This window comes from Oncorhynchus keta, chromosome 18 (assembly GCF_023373465.1).
Source record: "Oncorhynchus keta strain PuntledgeMale-10-30-2019 chromosome 18, Oket_V2, whole genome shotgun sequence".
Lineage (NCBI taxonomy): Eukaryota > Metazoa > Chordata > Actinopteri > Salmoniformes > Salmonidae > Oncorhynchus > Oncorhynchus keta.
The window spans coordinates 24,659,238-24,685,095 of NC_068438.1; the positions used below are offsets into that span (position 1 = coordinate 24,659,238).

Sequence of the window (25,858 nt, forward strand, 5' to 3'; positions counted from 1 at the left end):
ACACACTAACTAATGACATTTCAACAAGAGATAAAGTAGACCTCCATTCAGACACACTAACTAATGACATTTCAACAAGAGATAAAGTAGACCTCCATTTGGGCAAACCAACAACACCTCAACAAGCCACTGGTAACTACTAAGACACACAAATGACACTTCAGTTACACGGCTAGTATCCTATTAGGACATTGGGTGAACAAAATCATCTTACAAGGCCCTCCACTTCTCATTATCTTAGACAGGCCTGGTAATTGCGCTGAGTGGGGTGCTAAAACAGTGGAGAGGGAATAGATTAAAAAGGAACAAAGTAGATTAGGTGGGTTAAAGTGGAAGGTTAAACCACTCAGTCAAGAAGAAAGCCCAATCACATTTGGAGTTGCACTGGTGATTTATCATAGCTGGTCATCACTGGAACACAACAGGCTTCTGGCCTCTCAGGCTTTTTAAAATAGATTTTAAGGGATATCCAGGATGATTTCCTATGGTATTTGTTTTCATGTCATGAGTCAAATGATTTTGTTTAGTCTTTGCTCTAACACCAATACAGTGTCTTATTTGCCTCTTGTCCGAGTAAATGGTGGCTATGATCAGGTGCTGTTGTCCTGCCTTATGTTACATTTAATGTTAATCAATCTCAATGGCATGTTTATAGGTATTTAGCCGATGTCTAACACTGAACAATCTGTTGGAAGGGAAGTGCAAATACTACAAGGTTCCACTTTGCTGTGCCAGCACTGTGAGTGATTATCTGGGTAATGTAGTTATTAGATTAACTTGGAGTATGTTGGGAGAGATTTTACAGTTATGCTCTGTCTCTGTCTTTTTCTCTTTCTGTAGGCTACATCCTGCAGTACTCAGAGGACAACAGTGAGCAGTGGGGCAGCTTTCCCATCAGCCCTAGTGAGCGGTCGTACCGTCTGGAGAACCTGAAGTGTGGCACCTGGTACAAGTTCACCCTGACTGCTCAGAACGGAGTGGGCCCCGGACGCATCAGTGAGATCATTGAAGCAAAGACCCACGGAAAAGGTGCAGTCTTTTTAGCAAGGATGGGCAACTGGCCCTCGGATCAAGTTTTTTTTTTTTTTTTTTTACTCAGTCGGGTTCTAAACGTTCTATTGGAAGTTAGAATAGTTGAATACACAAAGTGCAATTTTGAAATTTGGTTGTGCATCAGTAGTTTTTATCTTATGTCAGTCAATGATAGTCAATCAATTAGCCACGTCAGCTAAACATTTCTAGATTGATAAATTAGTCTAGCGGCCAGCTATCTAAACTTAGTAATCATGGTCGAATTACCGGCCGAGGGGCCCCATTGATTTTGTTAGTCAGTCTCACTCAGATATCACAGATATCACAAACTGCAAACACTTCTCTCCACCCTATGGTAAAATGTAAAACTGCTAATTTTCCTCTCCACCCCATGGCAAAATGAGTAGAATTGCATGAAATTAGTTATAAAACTGCAACATTTTTTTTTTAAACGTAAAAAAAAATCAGTCCACTGTCAAGAGGGGGGCTGCTAAAATGTTTTGCTCACAACGTGGTGGCGGTGGGGTGGGGTGTGTGTGGGCGCATGTGGGTATGCAGACCTACAAGCAACTTTTTTGTGGCCCCCACCCCCTTCAATGTTGCCCATCCATGCTCTATAGCATCTCCACCACCACTGTCCCCTTAGAACTGACTCTAACTCAGCAGTTCTATCCAACATTTTATCAAGCAATCCCTCAGACTAGCTCAATTATTATGTGACCTGATCTGGCTCATGAATAAAATGTTACAGGCATCCTTAGAAGTCTACATCTGATCTCTTCTCCCCTCTTCTTTCCAGAGCCCCAGTTTGCCAAAGAACATGAGCTGTTTGCCAGCATCAACTCCACCCGGGTCAGGCTCAATCTAATTGGGTGGAACAATGGTGGCTGCCCAATCACCTCGTTCACCCTGGAGTACCATCCGATGGACACGGCAACGTGGACCACGGCTCAGCGCACCTCCCTAACCAAGAGCTACATCCTGTATGACCTGGCGGAGGCAACCTGGTACGAGCTGCAGATGAAAGTGGTCAATAGCGCCGGCTCCGCTGAGAAGAAGATCATGTTCGCCACGCTCAACGCCGATGGAAGTGAGTTCAGTTCAGTGGTCTTCTAATATGATACATTTTTTTCCTGAACCAGGATAATTTCATATACCAAAGAAGGCCTTCCAAAGAGACATATTTGACTACGATGCCTCAACCCTGGTGGTGCATCCTTAAATAGTCATGCCTGATACTCAGGATGGTAGGTTCCCCAAGCTTATCTGGTTCCTCCCTCCGCAGGCACCATCCCTCCTCTGTTGAAGACAGTGGACCCCATCACAGACAACATGTCAGGCAACGAGGGGCTGAAGATGATGGTGACCATCACCTGTATCCTGGTGGCTGCTGTCATGGTCTTCATCCTCCTGATGGTGCTGAAGAGGAGGAGGAGGGAGCAGAGGCTCAAGAGGCTACGCGGTGAGTCAGAACACACTCACAAGCACGTACACACACAATAGAAACAAAGCACTTAATAACACACAAGCACTTTTTAGAGCTGTATGCTTCATGCTCAAGAGAGTGAGGATCAATTAACCTGAGCAGAACCAGTAGAATTCTGACTATTGACTTTCATTATGTAATAGATTGTTTTACTTAACTAGGCAAGTCAGTTAGGAACACATTCTTATTTACAATGGCAGCCTAGGAACAGTGGGTTAACTGCCTTGTTCAGGGGCAGAACGACAGATTTTTACCTTGTCAGCTCAGGGATTTGATCTCGCAACACTTTTGGTTACTGGCCCAACACTCTAACCACTAGGCTATCTGCCGCCACAAGAGGCTAAGAGGCTATCAGTTTAGCTAACAGCGTAGAACGGTCTGATCAGATCTAGTGTTCCACTTTTAATTTGCCCCACTCTAATGTTCTAGTTTTGCACATCTAGGAAATTAGCTTGGTGCTTTTGATTTTAATATGTTAGCTTCTGTCAACTCTGCGTTGTTACTAATTTACTATATGCTGACTTTACAGATGCAAAAAGCCTGGCAGAAATGCTGATGAGGTACGTGAAGAGGAATACATGTTAACTTTAGATAGGAATCATAAAATACTTTAAACTAACTGTCCAGTGTTTCCAGATTTCTATTAAGTATTACCTATAATTACTTACAATATGAGTGAAATAGTTTCCCTTCCAACGTTCTTTTATTCCGTTTTTTTAAAACAACTTTTCTGTGTTGGAATGGTGTGTGCGTACCCCGACAACAGGATGTTGTGGGCATATACCAGCCATTAAAAATATTAATACAAATAGATTGCTGATGATTGGCCAGCTCATCCTCCTCAGGAGTATGATATATATACTGTATGAGGAAATAGCAAGTCTTTTTAAAAGAGTCTTTTTGAGTTTCAAGTTTGAGGTAGGGTTTTTGAAGCGTTTTTTTCCCTCCAATTTATGCTTTGGCCACAAATACGTCTACAGGATGAGTCAGCAACGTTATTTGAGTATGAGTTATCAAAATATGAGTTTTTAAAACTGATATTTTCACTGGACAGTTACTAACTATGACTGAATACTTGCAAACAATACTATCTCCTAGTAAAAACACACGGACACCAGACACATCCAACAAGCAGCAGACCATGAGAATGCACATCGATATCCCCCGAGCCCAGCTGCTCATCGAGGAGAGAGATACTATGGAGATTATTGGTGAGACCCCTGTCTTCCCCACCAGTATGCTTATCCCTTGCATGTTATATTTGATAATCTTTTCTAAGAACTCATTGTCTCCCTCCCTGTTTTCTGTCTGACAGACGACAGGTCGACGGTGCTGCTGACTGATAATGACTTTGGGGAGACGTCCAAACAGAAGTCGTCCACGGTCACGCACACAGTCCACTACCAGTCCCTGTCGCAGGCCACCGGCCCACTGGTGGACGTCTCCGACGCCCGGCCTGGAACCAGTAAGAGCCTATTTAATCACCTCTATATCCCACCCCTCACCACCTTTACTCTGACGTACAGTAAGCTACTAGCCTAATGTCATCCCCTGGAAACATAAGAGATGCTCTTTGTCAAGATTCACATTTTTTTATATAGTTGCATTCAATCCAAGCATCATTGTACATATTTCTCTCTCATGTGCATGTAACTGTACCCCAGTCCTCCAATCAGTGTTTAGACTTTAGAGTTTTTTTAATAAACAATTAACCTCCAGGTATCCACATACCCTGATCCCAAATCCATTCTAAGCAAACTAGAATCTTCAGCTTATCATAGTTTCAACACTCAGATCCACTTACAGAGCCCACAGCCCAGAGCAATGTGAGTCAAGGCAGTGGCTAGACAGTGGCCTATGGAGGCTCTTGCTGCTGAGCCAGTCGAGTTGAGCTGATGAAGAGTGGAGAGGCCTCTGGCTCCATCTGACCGCTCACCTGATTGGGCTCATTGAGGCTGGCCAGGAAGCACAGTGGGCCCAAAAAAATGAATAAACAATAAGCACAGTGAGCCTGAACCTTATCTGCTGACTCAGCCACATCTATCCAGAGTGTTGGGCAAACACTGACCGCTGTGCCAGTTTCCAACCCACTGATGGAATTACTACTATCTACTACTATTACCACTGCTATTCTTCTCTGGCTTCTCCAGGCCGGATCTAATCATGGCCGTTCTCAAGGGACATTCTGATTTGGTGCCATTGATGCATAGCACAGTAGGTTAAATGTCTGGGTCAGACCAAATATGATACTATTTTTGTCTTTGGGAAATATTATATTGACTGTGAAAGGTTAGGATGATACTGTAATTTCAAACCTAGGAATTATTATTGATCAATAGATGTTTGTGTAATTTGATACACAGACAATTAAGACTCAATATACAGTATGCAATTTACTTTCTAGTAGCTCTTCAGTGGTATGTCTGAAATGACACCCTTTTCTATATGGACACTGGTCAAAAGTAGTGCACTACATAGGGGATAGGGTGTCAATTCTGACACTGCCTAGGCCTGACACTGCCTAGGCCTCTCACCAGTAAAGACCTTGGCCCTTTCATGCCCAGACCCCACAGCACGCCGCACTGCCAAAGCAGGCCCTGCAGCCAGCAGGAACCGCTATGCCAGCCAGTGGACCCTGAACCGGCCACAACCACCCACCTCCTCCCACACCCTGAGCACAGACTGGAGACTGCCCACACCGCGTGCTGCCGGCTCTGTGGACAAGGAGAGTGACAGCTACAGCGTCAGCCCATCGCAGGACACAGGTACTGGACTGACCCTATGTCTCACATACAACATTAGTCTGCAGCAAAGGGGAGACCACTACTACTGTACGTGGAAGGGTCAGAGTGCTCACGGTATGTTTTAAGATATTTCCTATATATCTTAGGAAATTTCAGCTATATACATACACTATAATGGATGTTGTGTCTCTGTGTGTGTTTGTGTGTGACTACGCAGACCGCGCGCGGAGCAGCATGGTGTCGACGGAGAGCGCGTCGTCCACGTACGAGGAGCTGGCCCGGGCCTACGAGCACGCCAAGATGGAGGAGCACCTGCGGCACGCCAAGTTCACTATCACAGAGTGCTTCATCTCCGACACCTCCTCGGAGCAAATGACGGCCGGCACCAACGACTACACAGACAGCCTGGCATCTAGCACGCCGTCTGAGTCAGGCATCTGCAGGTTCACAGCCTCCCCGCCCAAGCCTCAGGACATCAGCCGGGTCATGAACATGGCCGCACCAAAGGCCCACAGACCGGGTAAGGAGAAGGCAGCACTCATATACAGAACAGACATACACTGCAAACACACAGTACAGTTCAAACCTTACTGAAAGGAAATGATTATGTATTATTTTCCTCATTACTCTAGATCAGTGTTTTCCAACTCGGGTCCTCCCCCAACAGGCATATGTCCCTCAACAAGCACACCTGATTCTACTAATCATCAAGCCCTTGACAAGTTGAATCAGATGTTTTCGTCTGGGGCTACAACAAAAATGTGTACTGTTGGGGGTACTAGAGGACCGGAGTTGGAAAACACTGCTATAGATAGCAGTTCAGTTCTGCTCCAATTAGGCCTTGGGTCACAGCATTACAACTGTAACTTCCACAGCTCTCTGGCCTGTTCAAAGTTAAGTTTCATAGCTTTCATTTAACACGGCATTTTACAAAATGCCTATTGCAAAATAGTGATCATGAGATACTCTTCCTCAGATAACACCTCTGGCATGCTGTTAATGCTCGATGAAGTACAAACACCATTAAAACCCAGTAATACCCTTCACAGTGCTGTGTTTAGCTTCAGCTCTCTGCTGAAATGTCTGCACATGGAGGAGCTGTCCTTACGTCCATCTGTCAGGCTATCCGCCTTTCTGACACTGTCATCTCCCGGGTTGGCCTCATATGACCTGCTTCTTCTCACCTCCCATTCCTATTGGTTACACTGTCTAGCGCAGTTTGTGGACAGACCAAACAGACTGGGTTGAAATACATAGATATGAGGAAATTCCCATTTTCAAATACTTTTTGTAAAAAATACACACATACACAGAGACAGAATGTATTGTGCGTTTAGTGAGTCCTGGCCTGCCTAGTTGTCATTCTGGGCTGGGGGTATGAAGACTAGCTAGTTGTTGATGGTGTCTGGAGGTAGGGACTGGGCTGGGGTCAACGACACGAGGTAGACCGGTTTTGGCTATCTGAGCTGGGTCTTGAGTTTCCGTTCCTCATTATGTTTTCATGGTGAGTACACAAGCCATCTGCCCACAGTCATCAGCCAGCAGGAGACTTAAACCGTCAGCTAAGGGCAAGTAGAGGCTATCTGTCAAGCCAATCTAAAGCTATTGTCTGTCAATACAAAACAGCACTTAACTTCCACAATGGAGACGTTCAGCGTGATATCGGTCTTTCAGACGCAGAGCCTGATGTAGCGTCGTGCTAACCCTGGTTTCACTTTCATCCAGCGGGAGTTGGGCAACACCAGCGACACATAGACAAGTTTAGAGGTTTCTACAGTAAGTCCCTGTTGAAGACCGTTGTTACCAGTCTTGTATGCCATCAGCCAGCTCTGTTGTGGCACACACTGTGGAATTCACCCATGTTAGTTTGAACACAGTTCATTTTTGTGTGCTTTTTCCCAGTGAGTGTCAGTATGATCAGGAAAAAAAGTCAATTTTCAATATAAAATGTCAACGATCTGTCTGTCTGTCTGTCTGTCTGTCTGTCTGTCTGTCTGTCTGTCTGTCTGTCTGTCTGTCAGTAGCCCCCTGCCCCCCTTCTGTAGTAATGTACCTTTGCCCTGAGTTGACACTGTGACCTCATCTGTCATTCACACAGGGATACGGAGGAGGGCACATGTCAATCACAATCACACACACCTGATACTGATACAGTAGGTCAACCTGGGGTCAGTGGGTCAACCTGGCAAGCCCATTTCTTTGTGTGTGTGTGTGTGTGTGTGTGTGTGTGTGTGTGTGTGTGTGTGTGTGTGTGTGTGTGTGTGTGTGTGTGTGTGTGTGTGTGTGTGTGTGTGTGTGTGTGTGTGTGTGTGTGTGTGTGTGTGTGTGTGTGTGCGAGTGCGTGTGTGTGTGTGACAATAGAGTGATTGGGGCAAGCTGGATGGAAACATTGGGCAACGATCTGTGTGACCGCTCATAAACAGTCTGTCCTGTGCAATTACTGTTATGAGCCAATCATAGAGGATGATCTTGAGGTTCTCAGCTCATAAACATTTACTGCAACACTGTTTCTTGTGTTGAGTAGTCAAAATGTGATGGGCCTTTAAACAAGCCAAGGTGTCTCTGTGTGTTTGGGTGTGTTTGGGTGTGTGTGGGTGCGTGTGGGTGTGGGCATGCGCGATGTGTCTGTATGTTTACTAGTGTGTGGGTAGTTGAAGGCTAGATTACAGAAAATGAGAACAGCTTCCATTAGCGCAGATCGACTTGGGCACACAGAATGTTGAAACATTCATATTCATCAACCCCCAAACCCCCGCATAGAGACATAATGCATGACTGGGAATCATTGTTGTGTAGCTGATATAAGTTGTGCCATTACCCACGCCCTGCAATTTACAGCCTGATGGATTTCAGCTAAATAAATTCCCAATGAGCTCCCAAAGAAAAGCTTTAAAATGGTTGCCATTTACAGGTTTTAATAAAGCCTATTAGATACACAGTAAATTATTCATGCTCCCTGTGAACTCTGGGATTAAGTCACTAAGGTCACATGTAGGATACAATCTACATAGATGGGCCGGTCCTCCTCTATGTGGTGGGGGATAATGATTTGGCATTGAAAAGGCCAGTCACTGAAGCCTGCTGATCTCTGTGGCCTCTGAAAGATTAATATTGAAGACATCCATTAGAACAGTAATGGAACAGTACACGTCTCCCCACCACTCCTAATCAAGTGTAAAATCTTCAGTACGACTCATACATCTCTGGCTACTGGACACATCTACTGGACGGCTACTGGACACGTTTGTGATTATCTAATTTACTAAATGAAATATGTAATTTATTTAGTGGATGAGTTACATTTACAGCAGAAGTGATGGTGTCATCATCCACTCAACCGTATCCAGTGATTCACTGTCTGCATGGGGGAATACTGTGTTGAGAAGTATTTTAAAGTGCTGCAGTGTCATTAACTAAATGTACGCTTGGGTTACGTCACATGCTTGGTTTATTCTGGTCCTGGACAGCAAAGAATCTGTCTCTGAATGAGATTTGAAGCACCTTTTTGCTTCAGTTAACCCCAAGTACAGATGAGGAGAGTTTGAGAGTGGGCAGTGCAGGACTGTTCGATGTGATAGTCCTGAAGAAATGGAAAGGTGATTTGAATATGAATCTGACAGGTTAATGCAGCAATATCATAGGATAAGTAATCCCTTCGCCAAGCCATGTAAAATTATATCGTCCTGAAATCATTATAGAATCTGTATCCTCCTGACTCAATATGATAGATTGGATTACATTATCCAAACTGAAATCATATTTCCTCCACTCATATGAGTTCCTATCATATACCATGTATCCTGACAGTAAGTACTGTACATACCATATGAAAAGACTCGAAAGTAACCGAGTAATGCTGACATTGATAATTTTCCTCCCAGCTCAGTGTAGTGAGTGTACCCCTCTAACCTTCCTGATTGGGTACCCCTCTAACCTTCCTGATTGGGTACCCCTCTAACCTTCCTGATTGGGTAACCCTCTAACCTTCCTGACTGGGTACCCTTCTAACCTTCCTGATTGGTTACCCCGCTAACCTTCCTGACTGGGTACCCTTCTAACCTTCCTGACTGGGTACCCATCTAACCTTCCTGATTGGATACCCCGCTAACCTTCCTGATTGGTTACCCCTCTAACCTTCCTGACTTGGTACCCCTCTAACCTTCCTGATTGGGTACCGCACTAACCTTCCTGACTGGGTACCCCTCTAACCTTCCTGACTGGGTACCCCTCTAACCTTCCTGACTGGGTACCCCGCTAACCTTCCTGATTGGTTACCCCGCTAACCTTCCTGACTGGGTACCCCTCTAACCTTCCTGACTGGGTACCCCTCTAACCTTCCTGACTGGGTACCCCTCTAACCTTCCTGACTGGGTACCCCGCTAACCTTCCTGATTGGTTACCCCGCTAACCTTCCTGACTGGGTACCCCTCTAACCTTCCTGACTGGGTACCCCTCTAACCTTCCTGACTGGGTACCCCTCTAACCTTCCTGACTGGGTACCCCTCTAACCTTCCTGACTGGGTACCCCGCTAACCTTCCTGACTGGGTACCCCACTAACCTGCCTGACTGGTACCCCTCTAACCTTCCTGACTGGGTACCCCGCTAACCTTCCTGACTGGGTACCCCACTAACCTGCCTGACTGGTACCCCTCTAACCTTCCTGACTGGGTACCCCTCTAACCTTCCTGACTGGGTACCCCGCTAACCTTCCTGATTGGTTACCCCGCTAACCTTCCTGACTGGGTACCCCTCTAACCTTCCTGACTGGGTACCCCTCTAACCTTCCTGACTGGGTACCCCTCTAACCTTCCTGACTGGGTACCCCTCTAACCTTCCTGACTGGGTACCCCGCTAACCTTCCTGACTGGGTACCCCACTAACCTGCCTGACTGGTACCCCTCTAACCTTCCTGACTGGGTACCCCACTAACCTGCCTGACTGGTACCCCTCTAACCTTCCTGACTGGGTACCCCGCTAACCTTCCTGATTGGTTACCCCGCTAACCTTCCTGACTGGGTACCCCGCTAACCTTCCTGACTGGTACCCCTCTAACCTTCCTGACTGGGTACCCCGCTAACCTTCCTGATTGGTTACCCCGCTAACCTTCCTGACTGGGTACCCCGCTAACCTTCCTGACTGGTACCCCACTAACCTGCCTGACTGGTACCCCTCTAACCTTCCTGACTGGGTACCCCGCTAACCTTCCTGACTGGTACCCCTCTAACCTTCCTGACTGGTACCCCTCTAACCTTCCTGACTGGTTACCCCGCTAACCTTCCTGACTGGGTACTCTTCTAACCTTCCTGACTGGTACCCCTCTAACCTTCCTGATTGGGTACCCCGCTAACTTTCCTGACTTTTTACCCCGCTAACCTTCCTGATTGGTTACCCCTCTAACCTTCCTGATTGGTTACCCCTCTAACCTTCCTGATTGGTTACCCCTCTAACCTTCCTGACTGGTTACCTCTCTAACCCCCTCTCTGGTCTCATCCCTCAGGTGGAGAGCTGGTGCACCTGCCCCCGTACCTACGCATGGACTTCCTGTTAAACCGTGGCTCTGTGTCGGGAGGCCGGGGGTCCAACGGTGGTAACGGGGGAGGGGAGGCAGTGGCGTTGGGCCAGGCGTGTCTGGAGCCCCAGAAGAGCCGCACCCTGAAACGGCCCCCGCTCCTGGAGCCCACACCCATGGAGGTGCCCACGTCCAGGGAGGTGCAGCAGTGGCAGCCAGGGACTGCCTCCACCCTGCCCCAGCGTGAGCCCACTGGCCGTGAGGCCACCGGAGACCTGGCCCAGGCACAGGCCGCCAAGCTCAGTAGCTCACAGGAGTCCCTGCTAGATTCCAGAGGACACTTAAAACAGAGCAACAACCCCTACGCAAAGTCCTACACACTGGTATAACACAAGGAGTTACACACTCCAGGACTTGGACTGTATACTGTACTGCAGCTCTACACAGAGAGCTGGCACAGAACTATGATGATGATGGACACTTTTCAACAACAACTGAAGTTGTATATTTCTGACTCCAAGTATTCCTTTATTTTGTTCTTTCTCCCTTCTTTCCTCTTCTGGCTGTCTCATTTCTCTGTTTTATTTTCTATTTTGAGTATTATTTTATTCTAAACACCATATGAAATTGCCAAAATAATGTATTTAAATTTGACAGAGAAAAAAAAATACTATTGAATTTATATCAAGGATAATTACAGTCATTCTTATTATATATAAAAATATAGAAATGTCTAAAAACAAGAAGAAGAAGAGGAGGACTCTGCAAGGGGATATTGCTTTCTTCATTTATTTATTTTGTATGTCGCAGTGTGATCAAATCGATGATTAGGTATCTGGCCGTTTTTCAACAACGAGAGGAGTCAAGGAAAAGAACTCCATTAAAGCTGAACCTGTCTGTCCATGCCGTCTACTCAATCTACTCAGATAGATTGTTACTACGTTCTTCAACCTTTCCAATGACTGCATGGAAATCTATGACAATTATAGGAATGGCTGGAAAATCCAAAAGAGAATTTTGTCACACTATGAAAATTATATAATGTGAATATATATAAAAGAGATCACTTTTATTTGTGGATATTACAAGGAAAATGATTTGGTTAATAAAGTCCTTAGTCATGTTTGCACACGTGGGTTTGATTGGAGATACTACTGTTTCTTCTCTCTGTTCCTCCATCCCAGCCACCACAGAGCCCAGCACACAGATCACTTAATCAAATCTAATTTTATTTGTCACATGCACCATTTACAACAGGTGTAGTAGACCTTTTATTTTTTATTTTATCTTTAGTTAACTATGCAAGTCATTTAAGAACAACTTCTTATTTTCAATGACGGCCTGGGAACAGTGGGATAACTGCCTGGTCAGGGGCAGAACAACAGATTTGTACCTTGTCAGCTCGGGGGTTTGAACTTGCAACCTTCCGGTTCCTAGTCCAACGCTCTAACCACTAGGCCACCCTGCCACCTTACTGTGAATTAACCAACAATGCAGCGTAAAAGAAAAGTATGCGCGAAAAAATGTACTAAATAAACTAAAGGAAAAATAGTAATACAATAGAATAACAATACCCAGGCTATATACAAGAGGTACCAATACCGAGTCAATGTGCAAAGGTACATGTAAGTCGAGGTAACTGCAATAATTGGTCTTGGTGTATACATGGTAAATTATTCTGAACAGGTCACCTGGATTGGATGTCTCACATTATAATAGCAAGTAGAGGGCAGGCAGGGTATAGACATCACTGCTCCCTATCAGACCTCAGGGGTATCTGAGTCCAGTGACCCCTTCACCTTTAGTGCAGAGGGCTCTCTGCTTAAATAAGTATGATTTATCTACAGTAGTGACAACTTATTGGTACATTCACCTGAAAGCCCAAATCTAATTTTAACACTGTAGTGAAGGGTATTGACAAGACCTTATACTTATTTCAGTGAGATGACAAACTAATGAAAGATGAGACTTCCTGTGTCTTAGTCTATATTTCGAGTCCTTTAGCACTGGTTGTACCAGCGCTCTTTTGATGTGACTTTGAATGGCTCTCACTGGGTTGGCCTGGAGTTGTCACCACCAACAGAGTGCACTGTGTAGTCACTCAACACAGCACCTCTTTGACAATAAATGAGGAGGAATTGGTTTAGCTTTAGAGAGGGCTGTACAGTACTTAAACACATTGTGACATTCTCATGGGAAGCTTCAAGGGCAGTACAGGAACCCGCTGTAGTCTATACAGCCACTTGGAGCGTCGCAAGACTCTAGCGCACAGAACCCAATAAATTATTCATCCCCACAACGACATTGGGTCCCAGATCAGGTTTACATTGTCACACACTGATCCCTATAACAGAATATGGGGCACCACACACACACACACACACACACACACACACACACACACACACACACACACACACACACACACACACACACACACACACACACACACACACACACACACACACACACACACACACACACACACACACACACACACACACACACACACACACACACACACACACACACACACACACAGCACTATGCCACTGCAGGGAGTGGTAGTAACATCTTAATGAACGTACTACGTCTCTGGAAAGTTAGAAACAATACGGAGGTGGGGCTATTGGGTTTGTCTACTGTCCAAATGGGTCTGCATGTAGACACAGCATCTATAATGCAGCACTGGAGATCTGATGAGCTACTCTACTGAGCCTGAGGAGTCACATCACAGCTATGGGGCTTACGTAATGACAGAAGTAGGCACTTGTTGTGTTTTGAAAAACATTGGAGCCTTTTGTTGTGCTTCACACATCTACAGTACATGTTGACTTATTCCTAATTGACTTGACATCACATATATACTGTACATACTAACATGATGTAACTGTTCCTGTCTTTACATGGAAAGTGTGGTTATAACTCATTTATTCTACACATCGTCACTGTCTGATGAAAACCTTGAAACAAATTGTTGGTCAATATAAATGTTTTCTTTTCATTTATTGAAAGCAGCAACTCCCCTCAATGTACTCTGAATATTTCATGACTCTAGTACCAAAAGCAAAATGTGTTCGAAATAGCTTCGGATGTTTTATAATTGTACGTTCGTTAAATGGAAATTATGGAGAAAAAATATAATTTTCCTAAATGGTTTTGGTTTAGGGTAATGGGGTTTCCATAAGACAGCAACAATATTGAACATTTTCATCATTTAGCAGACACTCTTATCCAGAGCCACTTACAGTAGTGAATGTATACTATTTCCGTATTGGTGCCCCATGGGAATCAAACCCACAACCCTGGCGTTGCACGCACCATACTCTACCAACTGAGCCACACAGGACAATATGAGCATATATATATATATGTCAGTGATAAGTAGGTGCCATGTACAGTAGTGAATGTACTGTGCTGATTTCACTCTCATACATTAAGTATTTGTTCCTCTGACCGGAGGCCATTATTCCACCTCCCAATGCGCACACCTTAGAGAAGCTCTAAACCTAATCAGATTTTAGATACAGACACGACGACCTTCCCCTGGGGAAACAAGACGTGAATGCCTCAGTGTCAATCAGGAGAGATTCACAACTTTTTCTGAAGTCATAGCCTGCATCCAAATGTGAAAATGGTGTTACTTACAGTATAAACTGATGAGCTCATTCAGAAAGTGTTTTTGGGGTTCGGAAATGATAAGACAGTTTTGTAGCACAGTGTACAAGGACCGTACAGCCTCACAGGGAGTGAATGTACAGTAGAAGAGGGGTTTCATGGCTTTTCCCACTCTATCTGAGATGGGCTGGAATTCTAAAGTTGTGTGTGTGTGTGTGAGCTGATTTGGCTAGAGGTCAGAGATAATGCCCTGAGGATGGTTCTATTGGTTAGGGAGGCTCTGAGGGGATTGTGCTGCAGTGTCAGTTTAGGCAGGTTTGGAATAGACCACCACTCACCCGTAAGCCTCATAATGAGGTGCCAGAAGAACAGGCATCAGATGGGGGCAATTTGGAGCTCATGAAATACTGGGCATCTCCCTGGAGGTAACCCTGTGCTGCTTTCATCTGTCAGCCCTTGTCCTCCTCACAAGACCAGTCTTCCCCCATGATCCTTCTGACACTGTCTCCTTCTCTCTTCTCTCTCTCTGGATCCTGAAGCTGTCTTGTCCATGTCCTAACTGAAGCTGTCTTGTCCGTGTCCTAACTGAAGCTGTCTTGTCCGTGTCCTAACTGAAGCTGTCTTGTCCGTGTCCTAACTGAAGCTGTCTTGTCCGTGTCCTAACTGAAGCTGTCTTGTCCGTGTCCTAACTGAAACTGTCTTGTCCTTGTCCTAACTGAAGCTGTCTTGTCCTTGTCCTAACTGAAGCTGTCTTGTCCTTGTCCTAACTGAAGCTGTCTTGTCCGTGTCCTAACTGAAGCTGTCTTGTCCTTGTCCTAACTGAAGCTGTCTTGTCCGTGTCCTAACTGAAACTGTCTTGTCCGTGTTCTAACTGAAGCTGTCTTGTCCTTGTCCTAACTGAAGCTGTCTTGTCCATGTCCTAACTGAAGCTGTCTTGTCCGTGTCCTAACTGAAGCTGTCTTGTCCGTGTCCTAACTGAAGCTGTCTTGTCCGTGTCCTAACTGAAGCTGTCTTGTCCGTGTCCTAACTGAAGCTGTCTTGTCCGTGTCCTAACTGAAGCTGTCTTGTCCGTGTCCTAACTGAAGCTGTCTTGTCCGTGTCCTAACTGAAGCTGTCTTGTCCTTGTCCTAACTGAAGCTGTCTTGTCCGTGTCCTAACTGAAGCTGTCTTGTCCGTGTCCTAACTTAAGCTGACTTGTCCTTGTCCTAACTGAAGCTGTCTTGTCCGTGTCCTAACTGAAGCTGTCTTGTCCGTGTCCTAACTGAAGCTGTCTTGTCCGTGTTCTAACTGAAGGGTCTGAGCTGCGCTGCTGGATGCTTCTGACAACAAATGGTCTCTCATGAGCTTCCTCTATTCCTCTATCATCAGACTGGACTAGGTGGGAGACTTGGTTGGGTTGGCGTCCTCCTGGCGAGGGGGTGGATTTATCACCTTATGCCACATAACTGTATTCATCTCCTCATCCCTCCTTGCCCCCATCCCAACTTCCTCTGAAGTAGGCCTAGAAACCAAATGAACCATGGCGGTGGTCTGAGATTTACACACCACCCTCCAGGGCATGCGAAAAGTTTATTAACTGCTCTCTTAAATCAGCCAGACAGAATTCTCCCATCTGATCGGCTAGAGGAATATGCAGCTCCTAGATTGTGAGATCAAATCAAATAAAATGTTATTTGTCACATACACATGGTTAGCAGATGTTAATGCGAGTGTAGCGAAATGCTTGTGCTTCTAGTTCCGACAATGCAGTGATAACCAACAAGTAATCTAACTAACAATTCCAAAACTACTGTCTTATACACAGTGTAAGGGGATAAAGAATATGTACATAAGGATATATGAATGAGTGATGGTACAGGGCAGCATACAGTAGATGGTATCGAGTACAGTATATAGATATGAGATGAGTATGTAGACAAAGTAAACAAAGTGGCATAGTTAAAGTGGCTAGTGATACATGTATTACATAAGGATGCAGTCGATGATATAGAGTACTGTATATACGTATGCATATGAGATGAATAATGTAGGGTAAGTAACATTATATAAGGTAGCATTGTTTAAAGTGGCTAGTGATATATTTACATCATTTCCCATCAATTCCCATTATTAAAGTGGCTGGAGTTGGGTCAGTGTCAATGACAGTGTGTTGGCAGCAGCCACTCAATGTTAGTGGTGGCTGTTTAACAGTCTGATGGCCATGAGATAGAAGCTGTTTTTCAGTCTCTCGGTCCCAGCTTTGATGCACCTGTACTGACCTCGCCTTCTGGATGATAGCGGGGTGAACAGGCAGTGGCTTGGGTGGTTGATGTCCTTGATGATCTTTATGGCCTTCCTGTGACATCGGGTGGTGTAGGTGTCCTGGAGGGCAGGTAGTTTGCCCCCGGTGATGCGTTGTGCAGACCTCACTACCCTCTGGAGAGCCTTACGGTTGAGGGCAGAGCAGTTGCCGTACCAGGCGGTGATACAGCCCGCCAGGATGCTCTCGATTGTGCATCTGTAGAAGTTTGTGAGTGCTTTTGGTGACAAGCCGAATTTCTTCAGCCTCCTGAGGTTGAAGAGGCGCTGCTGCGCCTTCTTCACGACGCTGTCAGTGTGAGTGGACCAATTCAGTTTGTCTGTGATGTGTATGCCGAGGAACTTAAAACTTGCTACCCTCTCCACTACTGTTCCATCGATGTGGATAGGGGGGTGTTCCCTCTGCTGTTTCCTGAAGTCCACAATCATCTCCTTAGTTTTGTTGACGTTGAGTGTGAGGTTATTTTCCTGACACCACACTCCGAGGGCCCTCACCTCCTACCTGTAGGCCGTCTCGTCTACCACTGTAGTGTCGTCCGCAAACTTGATGATTGAGTTGGAGGCGTGCGTGGCCACGCAGTCGTGGGTGAACAGGGAGTACAGGAGAGGGCTCAGAACGCACCCTTGATTGATTGATTGATTGATTGATTGATTGATTGATTGATTGGTCTAGGATAGACAGGTCCTGACGGACAGGCGGCTATCTCGATTCCTCTTAATTAGTTCCTTTTTATTACTATCCATACAGTATGGAGGCTACACAGTCCATGAGGGACTGCAAATGAAACATATATGTGGTCGGGGATGTCAATAGGACCCTTCACAACCTACCTCATACCTTATAGTACCTCATGTTCACCTCATTATAATTATAGTATAGCACCTCATCATCAGTATCTTATAGTAAGTATCATTATAGTATCTTATAGTACAGCATGAGTCTCTTATAGTACCTCATTATCAGTATCTTATAGTACCTCACCATTATCTTATAGTACCACATAAGTATCTCTGTTAGTACCTCATTATCACATGTAATGTAACGGTTTTCTTTAGGTGAAGTAGAGGCGGACCAAAATGCAGCGTGGTTGTTATTCATTGTACTTTAATAAAGAAACTGTTCACGAATAAACTAACAAAACAACAAATGTGCGAAAACCTAAAACAGTCCTATCTGGTGCAAAACACAGAGACAGGAACAATCACCCACAAACACACAGTGAAACCCAGGCTACCTAAATATGGTTCCCAATCAGAGACAATGACTAACACCTGCCTCTGATTGAGAACCATATCAGGCCAGACCTAGAAGTAGACAAACAAGACATCCAACATAGAATGCCCACTCAGATCACACCCTGAACAACCAAAACATAGAAACATACAAAGCAAACTATGGTCAGGGTGTGACATGTAAGGTGTTCTTTGTACTACGAGTAGTGGCTCTATTCTACAAGATTTATCCATGTTATTTGTGGTTCCTATTCACGGATAGCTGAAAGTGGGTGCATGTAGATTAAAGGCATGTTTTGGGTCACGTCAGTACCTCTCTGTATATAGGACATCCTAGTGACTATTATACAGTCCTTGTCAACCAAAGTCAATGAGTGTCTGGGGTAAATCATGTAAGTAGGCCAGTCTGCCTGGAGTTGGTCAAACAATTTTAGGTTGCCTGCCTGCTGCTGATCACCCCAGGGATGATGATTCTACACGAACATTAAGGAAGCTTAACACTCTCTGACCTCTATGGCAGTACTTCCAAACACTTTCTATGCTCTTGGGGATTTTCCCCAATTTTCTTTAACTCTGAAATATACTGAACAAAAATATAAATGCAACATGTAACAATTTCAACCATTATACTGAGTTACAGTTCATTTAAAGAAATCAGTAAATGTAAATAAATATATTAGTATTAATATATTAATATAATCTATGGATTTCACATAACTGGGCAGGGGCACAGCCATGGGTGAACCTGGGAGGGCATAGGCCCACCCACTTGGGAAACAGGCCCACCCACTGGGGAGCCAGGTCCAGCCAATCAGAATGATTTATTCTTCACAAAAGGGCTTTATTACAGACAGAAATACTCCTTGGTGTCATCAGCAGTCCGGGTGGCTGGTCTTAGACGATCCCGCACCTGAAGAAGCTGAATGTGGAGGTCCTGGGCTGGCGCGGTTACGCGTGGACTGTGGTTGTGAGGCCGGTTGGACACACTGCCAAATTCTCTCAAACGATGTTGGAGGCGACTTGTGGTTAAGAAATTAACATTAAATTCTCTAGCAACAAGCTTTGTTAGAAATTCCTGCAGTCAGCATGCGTATTGCACATTCCTTCAAAACTTGAGACATCTGTAGCATTGTGTTGTGTGACAAAACTGCACATTTTAGTGGCCTTTTATTGTCCTCAGCACAAGGTGCACCTGCGTAATGACCATGCTGTTTAATCAGATTCTTGATATGCCACACCTGTCAGGTGGATGGATTATCTTAGCAAAGGAGAAATGCTTAATAACAGGGATGTAAACAAATTCGTGCACAAAATGTGAGAGAAATTGTAAGGGTTTTCTTCTGGTGAAAGAGAGGCGGACCAAAATGCAGCGTGGTGGTTATTCATGTTTTTAATAAAGACGACTATACATGAACAGACTATACAAAACAAGAAAAGTGAAAACCTAAACAGTCCTATCTGGTGCAAACACAGAGACAGGAACAATCACCCACAAAACCCAACACAAAACAGGCTACCTAAATATGGTTCCCAATCAGAGACAATGACTAACACCTGCCTCTGATTGAGAACCATATCAGGCCAAACATAGAAATAGACAAACCAGACACACAACATAGAATGCCCACCCAGCTCACGTTCTGACCAACACTAAAACAAGGAAAACACATACGAACGATGGACAGAACGTGACAGAAATAAGCTTTTTGGGCATTGGAACATTTCTGGGATCTTTTATTTCAGCTCATGAAACACAAACACATTACATGTTGCGTTAATATTTTTGTCCAGTATATATTTAGCATTTTGACAATGAAAAGGAGGGCATTCATTACAATTTTGTGTGTTTTATGTGGTAAAATGGTCCCTTTACTTGAGCGAGGCCATAGAAGTTAGAACCATTAGAGATGATCAGATTGCTGTTGAGTGTTTAATATGAGCATTATGTTACAGTAACAACACATCTTCATGTTCACATTATGACTAAATCCAGTTGTTACCATAAGGATGAACAACAAAGGTGTTGTTATATATAGTACATGTAGATGTTCAACCTTGAGACAGTCAGGCCTGCTGCGAGAGTTGCCCCTTTTCTCTATTTGCTAACCCCCTACGGAGAAAATTGAGGCAATTTGGAGAGATACATACATACCTGAAATATGCGTAGGTGATTTTTCTCCATTGTAATGACCACAAAATACCGCAATACATGCTTTTTTCACACAACAGGGAAATCCATGGTGTAGAAATCAGTATAGTGTCTATATCTTCTATAACTTCTAATCTTTAAGATACAGTTCTTATTTCTAATTGGAAATACACATCAATGCATGCGGCAATTCCAAAAGGATAGGAGGAGTAAAACTGTAAAATCAATCAAAAAAAGTCAGGATGAACACACCTGAGAACTATGTCTATAATGGTGGCACCTGTGAATAGTTGTGACCCATTATTGGTTAGAAATACTCAGTAGTTCAGGGGGTGGCCCAGAATTACTGAGGCTACTGGAGGAACCTGGCTGCTCCAATCATTTCTAGGTCATTGTTCAAGGTGGTGAAAGACCCTGTATGGAAACACAGAGGGTTGAATGAGGTTGTGTTATAATGGGGATCACTGGCATTTCAGAAACACTGAGACATACAGTAGTTTATGAATGTTTCACCTTGAAGTTCATTTATACATTTTTAATGAATAGGTCAATTTTCATGAGGTTTAATCAAATTAATTTACAAGTTCACTGGTTAAGTAATTTGCCCACAGTGGCATTAGTATTATATTATTCCAATATTATTCTGTTTAAACAGCCTGTTCGGAGAACTTTCATCCTGCTCTAATTGCAAAGTTGATAATATACAGCATCATTCTCCACATAGATAGTAATACCTGTGGTGTGAAGGTAACTCAATGTGTTTGTACTTCATACCTGGTAGAAGACAAAGGCACTGTTTGTTCAGTGAAATGTGTACCTTCATCACAGAGGAATTCCCTGGCCACAGGTCACAGGTCACCCCAATCAGTTTCACCCACGCCAATGGGCACATAAAAGACCTAACAACCTGCATCTTACATCATGGATGACCAGGTTTCCTTCCTTCATTGGTCCCAGAGACCAGATGAGTCTATTCAAATCACCACTGAACACCTGGCTCAAGGTTTAATTGGAGATAAGGGGCGGTTATACTGTATGCCCTCCATTACCCCTAACGCCCCAATTAAATATTTTCATGTGCAATGACAGTGGTTTTAGAAGAGCAAGGGAAGCATTGACGTTGTGATAGTCCATCTTTAGTTCCAACTTAATGGAGCTCTCTGACAGGCCAGATTGAAAACTGAATCCTGGCTGATTCCATTATGGCCCCTAACCCGAACCCTAGCTCCAAGTCCACATCCTGGTTCATCCGTAACCCTAGCTCCAAGTCCACATCCTGGTTCATCCGTAACCCTAGCCCCAACCCTAACCCTAGCTCCATGTCCACATCCTGGTTCATCCGTAACCCTAGCTCCGTGTCCACATCCTGGTTCATCCATAACCCTAGCCCCAACCCTAACCCTAACCCTAGCTCCAAGTCCACATCCTGGTTCATCCGTAACCCTAGCCCCAACCCTAACCCTAGCTCCATGTCCACATCCTGGTTCATCCGTAACCCTAGCTCCATGTCCACATCCTGGTTCATCCGTAACCCGAGCCCCAACCCTAAACCTAACCCTAGCTCCATGTCCACATCCTGGTTCATCCGTAACCCTAGCTCCATGTCCACATCCTGGTTCATCCGTAACCCTAACCCTAACCCTAACCCTAGCTCCATGTCCACATCCTGGTTCATCCGTAACCCGAGCCCCAACCCTAATCCTAACCCTAGCTCCATGTCCACATCCTGGTTCATCTGTAACCCTAGCCTCAACCCTAACCCTAACCCTAGCTCCATGTCCACATCCTGGTTCATCCGTAATCCTAGCTCCATGTCCACATCCTGGTTCATCCGTAACCCTAGCTCCATGTCCACATCCTGGTTCATCCGTAACCCTAGCTCCATGTCCACATCCTGGTTCATCCGTAACCCTAGCCCCAACCCTAATCCTAACCCTAGCTCCATGTCCACATCCTGGTTCATCCGTAACCCTAGCCCCAACCCTAACCCTAACCCTAGCTACATGTCCACATCCTGGTTCATCTGTAACCCTAGCCTCAACCCTAACCCTAACCCTAGCTCCATGTCCACATCCTGGTTCATCCGTAACCCTAGCCCCAACCCTAACCCTAACCCTAGCTCCATGTCCACATCCTGGTTCATCCGTAACCCTAGCCCCAACCCTAACCCTAACCCTAGCTCCATGGCCACATCCTGGTTCATCCGTAACCCTAGCCCCAACCCTAACCCTAGCTCCATGTCCACATCCTGGTTCATCCGTAACCCTAGCTCCATGTCCACATCCTGGTTCATCCGTAACCCTAGCCCCAACCCTAACCCTAGCTCCATGTCCACATCCTGGTTCATCCGTAACCCTAGCTCCATGTCCACATCCTGGTTCATCCGTAACCCTAGCCCCAACCCTAACCCTAACCCTAGCTCCATGTCCACATCCTGGTTCATCCGTAACCCTAGCCCCAACCCTAACCCTAGCTCCATGTCCACATCCTGGTTCATCCGTAACCCTAGCTCCATGTCCACATCCTGGTTCATCCGTAACCCTAGCCCCAACCCTAACCCTAACCCTAGCTCCATGTCCACATCCTGGTTCATCCGTAACCCTAGCTCCCTGTCCACATCCTGGTTCATCCGTAACCCTAGCCCCAACCCTAACCCTAACCCTAGCTCCATGTCCACATCCTGGTTCATCCGTAACCCTAGCCCCAACCCTAACCCTAACCCTAGCTCCATGTCCACATCCTGGTTCATCCGTAATCCTAGCCCCAACCCTAACCCTAGCTCCATGTCCACATCCTGGTTCATCCGTAACCCTAGCTCCATGTCCACATCCTAGTTCATCCGTAACCCTAGCCCCAACCCTAACCCTAACCTGAGCTACATGTCCACATCCTGGTTCATCTTTAACCCTAGCCTCAACCCTAACCCTAACCCTAGCTCCATGTCCACATCCTGGTTCATCCATAACCCTAGCCCCAACCCTAACCCTAACCCTAGCTCCATGGCCACATCCTGGTTCATCCGTAACCCTAGCCCCAACCCTAACCCTAGCTCCATGTCCACATCCTGGTTCATCCGTAACCCTAGCTCCATGTCCACATCCTGATTCATCCGTAACCCTAGCCCCAACCCTAACCCTAACCCTAGCTCCATGTCCACATCCTGGTTCAACCGTAACCCTAGCCCCAACCCTAACCCTAGCTCCATGTCCACATCCTGGTTCATCCGTAACCCTAGCTCCATGTCCACATCCTGGTTCATCCGTAACCCTAGCCCCAACCCTAACCCTAACCCTAGCTCCATGTCCACATCCTGGTTCATCCGTAACCCTAGCTCCATGTCCACATCCTGGTTCATCCGTAACCCTAGCCCTAGCCCCAACCCTAACCCTAACCCTAGCTCCATGTCCACATCCTGGTTCATCCGTAACCCTAGCCCCAACCCTAACCCTAGCTCCATGTCCACATCCTGGTTCATCCGTAACCCTAGCTCCATGTCCACATCCTAGTTCATCCGTAACCCTAGCCCCAACCCTAACCCTAACCCTAGCTCCATGTCCACATCCTGGTTCATCCATAACCCTAGCCCCAACCCTAACCCTAACCCTAGCTCCATGTCCACATCCTGGTTCATCCGTAACCCTAGCCCCAACCCTAACCCTAACCCTAGCTCCATGTCCACATCCTGGTTCATCCGTAATCCTAGCCCCAACCCTAACCCTAGCTCCATGTCCACATCCTGGTTCATCCGTAACCCTAGCTCCATGTCCACATCCTGGTTCATCCGTAACCCGAGCCCCAACCCTAAACCTAACCCTAGCTCCATGTCCACATCCTGGTTCATCCGTAACCCTAGCTCCATGTCCACATCCTGGTTCATCCGTAACCCTAGCCCCAACCCTAACCCTAACCCTAGCTCCATGTCCACATCCTGGTTCATCCGTAACCCTAGCTCCCTGTCCACATCCTGGTTCATCCGTAACCCTAGCCCCAACCCTAACCCTAACCCTAGCTCCATGTCCACATCCTGGTTCATCCGTAACCCTAGCCCCAACCCTAACCCTAACCCTAGCTCCATGTCCACATCCTGGTTCATCCGTAATCCTAGCCCCAACCCTAACCCTAGCTCCATGTCCACATCCTGGTTCATCCGTAACCCTAGCTCCATGTCCACATCCTAGTTCATCCGTAACCCTAGCCCCAACCCTAACCCTAACCTGAGCTACATGTCCACATCCTGGTTCATCTTTAACCCTAGCCTCAACCCTAACCCTAACCCTAGCTCCATGTCCACATCCTGGTTCATCCATAACCCTAGCCCCAACCCTAACCCTAACCCTAGCTCCATGGCCACATCCTGGTTCATCCGTAACCCTAGCCCCAACCCTAACCCTAGCTCCATGTCCACATCCTGGTTCATCCGTAACCCTAGCTCCATGTCCACATCCTGATTCATCCGTAACCCTAGCCCCAACCCTAACCCTAACCCTAGCTCCATGTCCACATCCTGGTTCAACCGTAACCCTAGCCCCAACCCTAACCCTAGCTCCATGTCCACATCCTGGTTCATCCGTAACCCTAGCTCCATGTCCACATCCTGGTTCATCCGTAACCCTAGCCCCAACCCTAACCCTAACCCTAGCTCCATGTCCACATCCTGGTTCATCCGTAACCCTAGCTCCATGTCCACATCCTGGTTCATCCGTAACCCTAGCCCTAGCCCCAACCCTAACCCTAACCCTAGCTCCATGTCCACATCCTGGTTCATCCGTAACCCTAGCCCCAACCCTAACCCTAGCTCCATGTCCACATCCTGGTTCATCCGTAACCCTAGCTCCATGTCCACATCCTAGTTCATCCGTAACCCTAGCCCCAACCCTAACCCTAACCCTAGCTCCATGTCCACATCCTGGTTCATCCGTAACCCTAGCCCCAACCCTAACCCTAACCCTAGCTCCATGTCCACATCCTGGTTCATCCGTAACCCTAGCCCCAACCCTAACCCTAACCCTAGCTCCATGTCCACATCCTGGTTCATCCGTAATCCTAGCCCCAACCCTAACCCTAGCTCCATGTCCACATCCTGGTTCATCCGTAACCCTAGCTCCATGTCCACATCCTGGTTCATCCGTAACCCGAGCCCCAACCCTAAACCTAACCCTAGCTCCATGTCCACATCCTGGTTCATCCGTAACCCTAGCTCCATGTCCACATCCTGGTTCATCCGTAACCCTAACCCTAACCCTAACCCTAACCCTAGCTCCATGTCCACATCCTGGTTCATCCGTAATCCGAGCCCCAACCCTAATCCTAACCCTAGCTCCATGTCCACATCCTGGTTCATCTGTAACCCTAGCCTCAACCCTAACCCTAACCCTAGCTCCATGTCCACATCCTGGTTCATCCGTAATCCTAGCTCCATGTCCACATCCTGGTTCATCCGTAACCCTAGCTCCATGTCCACATCCTGGTTCATCCGTAACCCTAGCTCCATGTCCACATCCTGGTTCATCCGTAACCCTAGCCCCAACCCTAATCCTAACCCTAGCTCCAAGTCCACATCCTGGTTCATCCGTAACCCTAGCCCCAACCCTAACCCTAACCCTAGCTACATGTCCACATCCTGGTTCATCTGTAACCCTAGCCTCAACCCTAACCCTAACCCTAGCTCCATGTCCACATCCTGGTTCATCCGTAACCCTAGCCCCAACCCTAACCCTAACCCTAGCTCCATGGCCACATCCTGGTTCATCCGTAACCCTCAACCCTAACCCTAGCTCCATGTCCACAT

The 25,858-nt window shown here is 46.2% G+C and overlaps 1 protein-coding gene across 2 annotated transcripts in view; it reads left to right on the forward strand.

Annotated features, from left to right (window-relative positions):
- Positions 1-11,901, forward strand: part of LOC118397490 (cell adhesion molecule DSCAM-like) — a 139,619-nt gene extending 127,718 nt beyond the window's left edge. The window contains exons 25-33 of one of the 2 annotated variants that reach the window (XM_035792276.1): positions 841-1,029; positions 1,832-2,122; positions 2,318-2,494; positions 3,048-3,078; positions 3,617-3,729; positions 3,834-3,983; positions 5,083-5,376; positions 5,480-5,782; positions 10,761-11,901. In XM_035792276.1, the coding sequence (XP_035648169.1) occupies positions 841-1,029; positions 1,832-2,122; positions 2,318-2,494; positions 3,048-3,078; positions 3,617-3,729; positions 3,834-3,983; positions 5,083-5,376; positions 5,480-5,782; positions 10,761-11,161 (1,949 nt within the window). In that variant the 3' untranslated portion in view covers positions 11,162-11,901. The remainder of the gene's footprint in view (positions 1-840; positions 1,030-1,831; positions 2,123-2,317; positions 2,495-3,047; positions 3,079-3,616; positions 3,730-3,833; positions 3,984-5,082; positions 5,377-5,479; positions 5,783-10,760) is intronic. The other variant, XM_035792278.1, reaches the window with a different exon arrangement.
- The last annotated feature ends 13,957 nt before the right edge of the window (positions 11,902-25,858 follow it).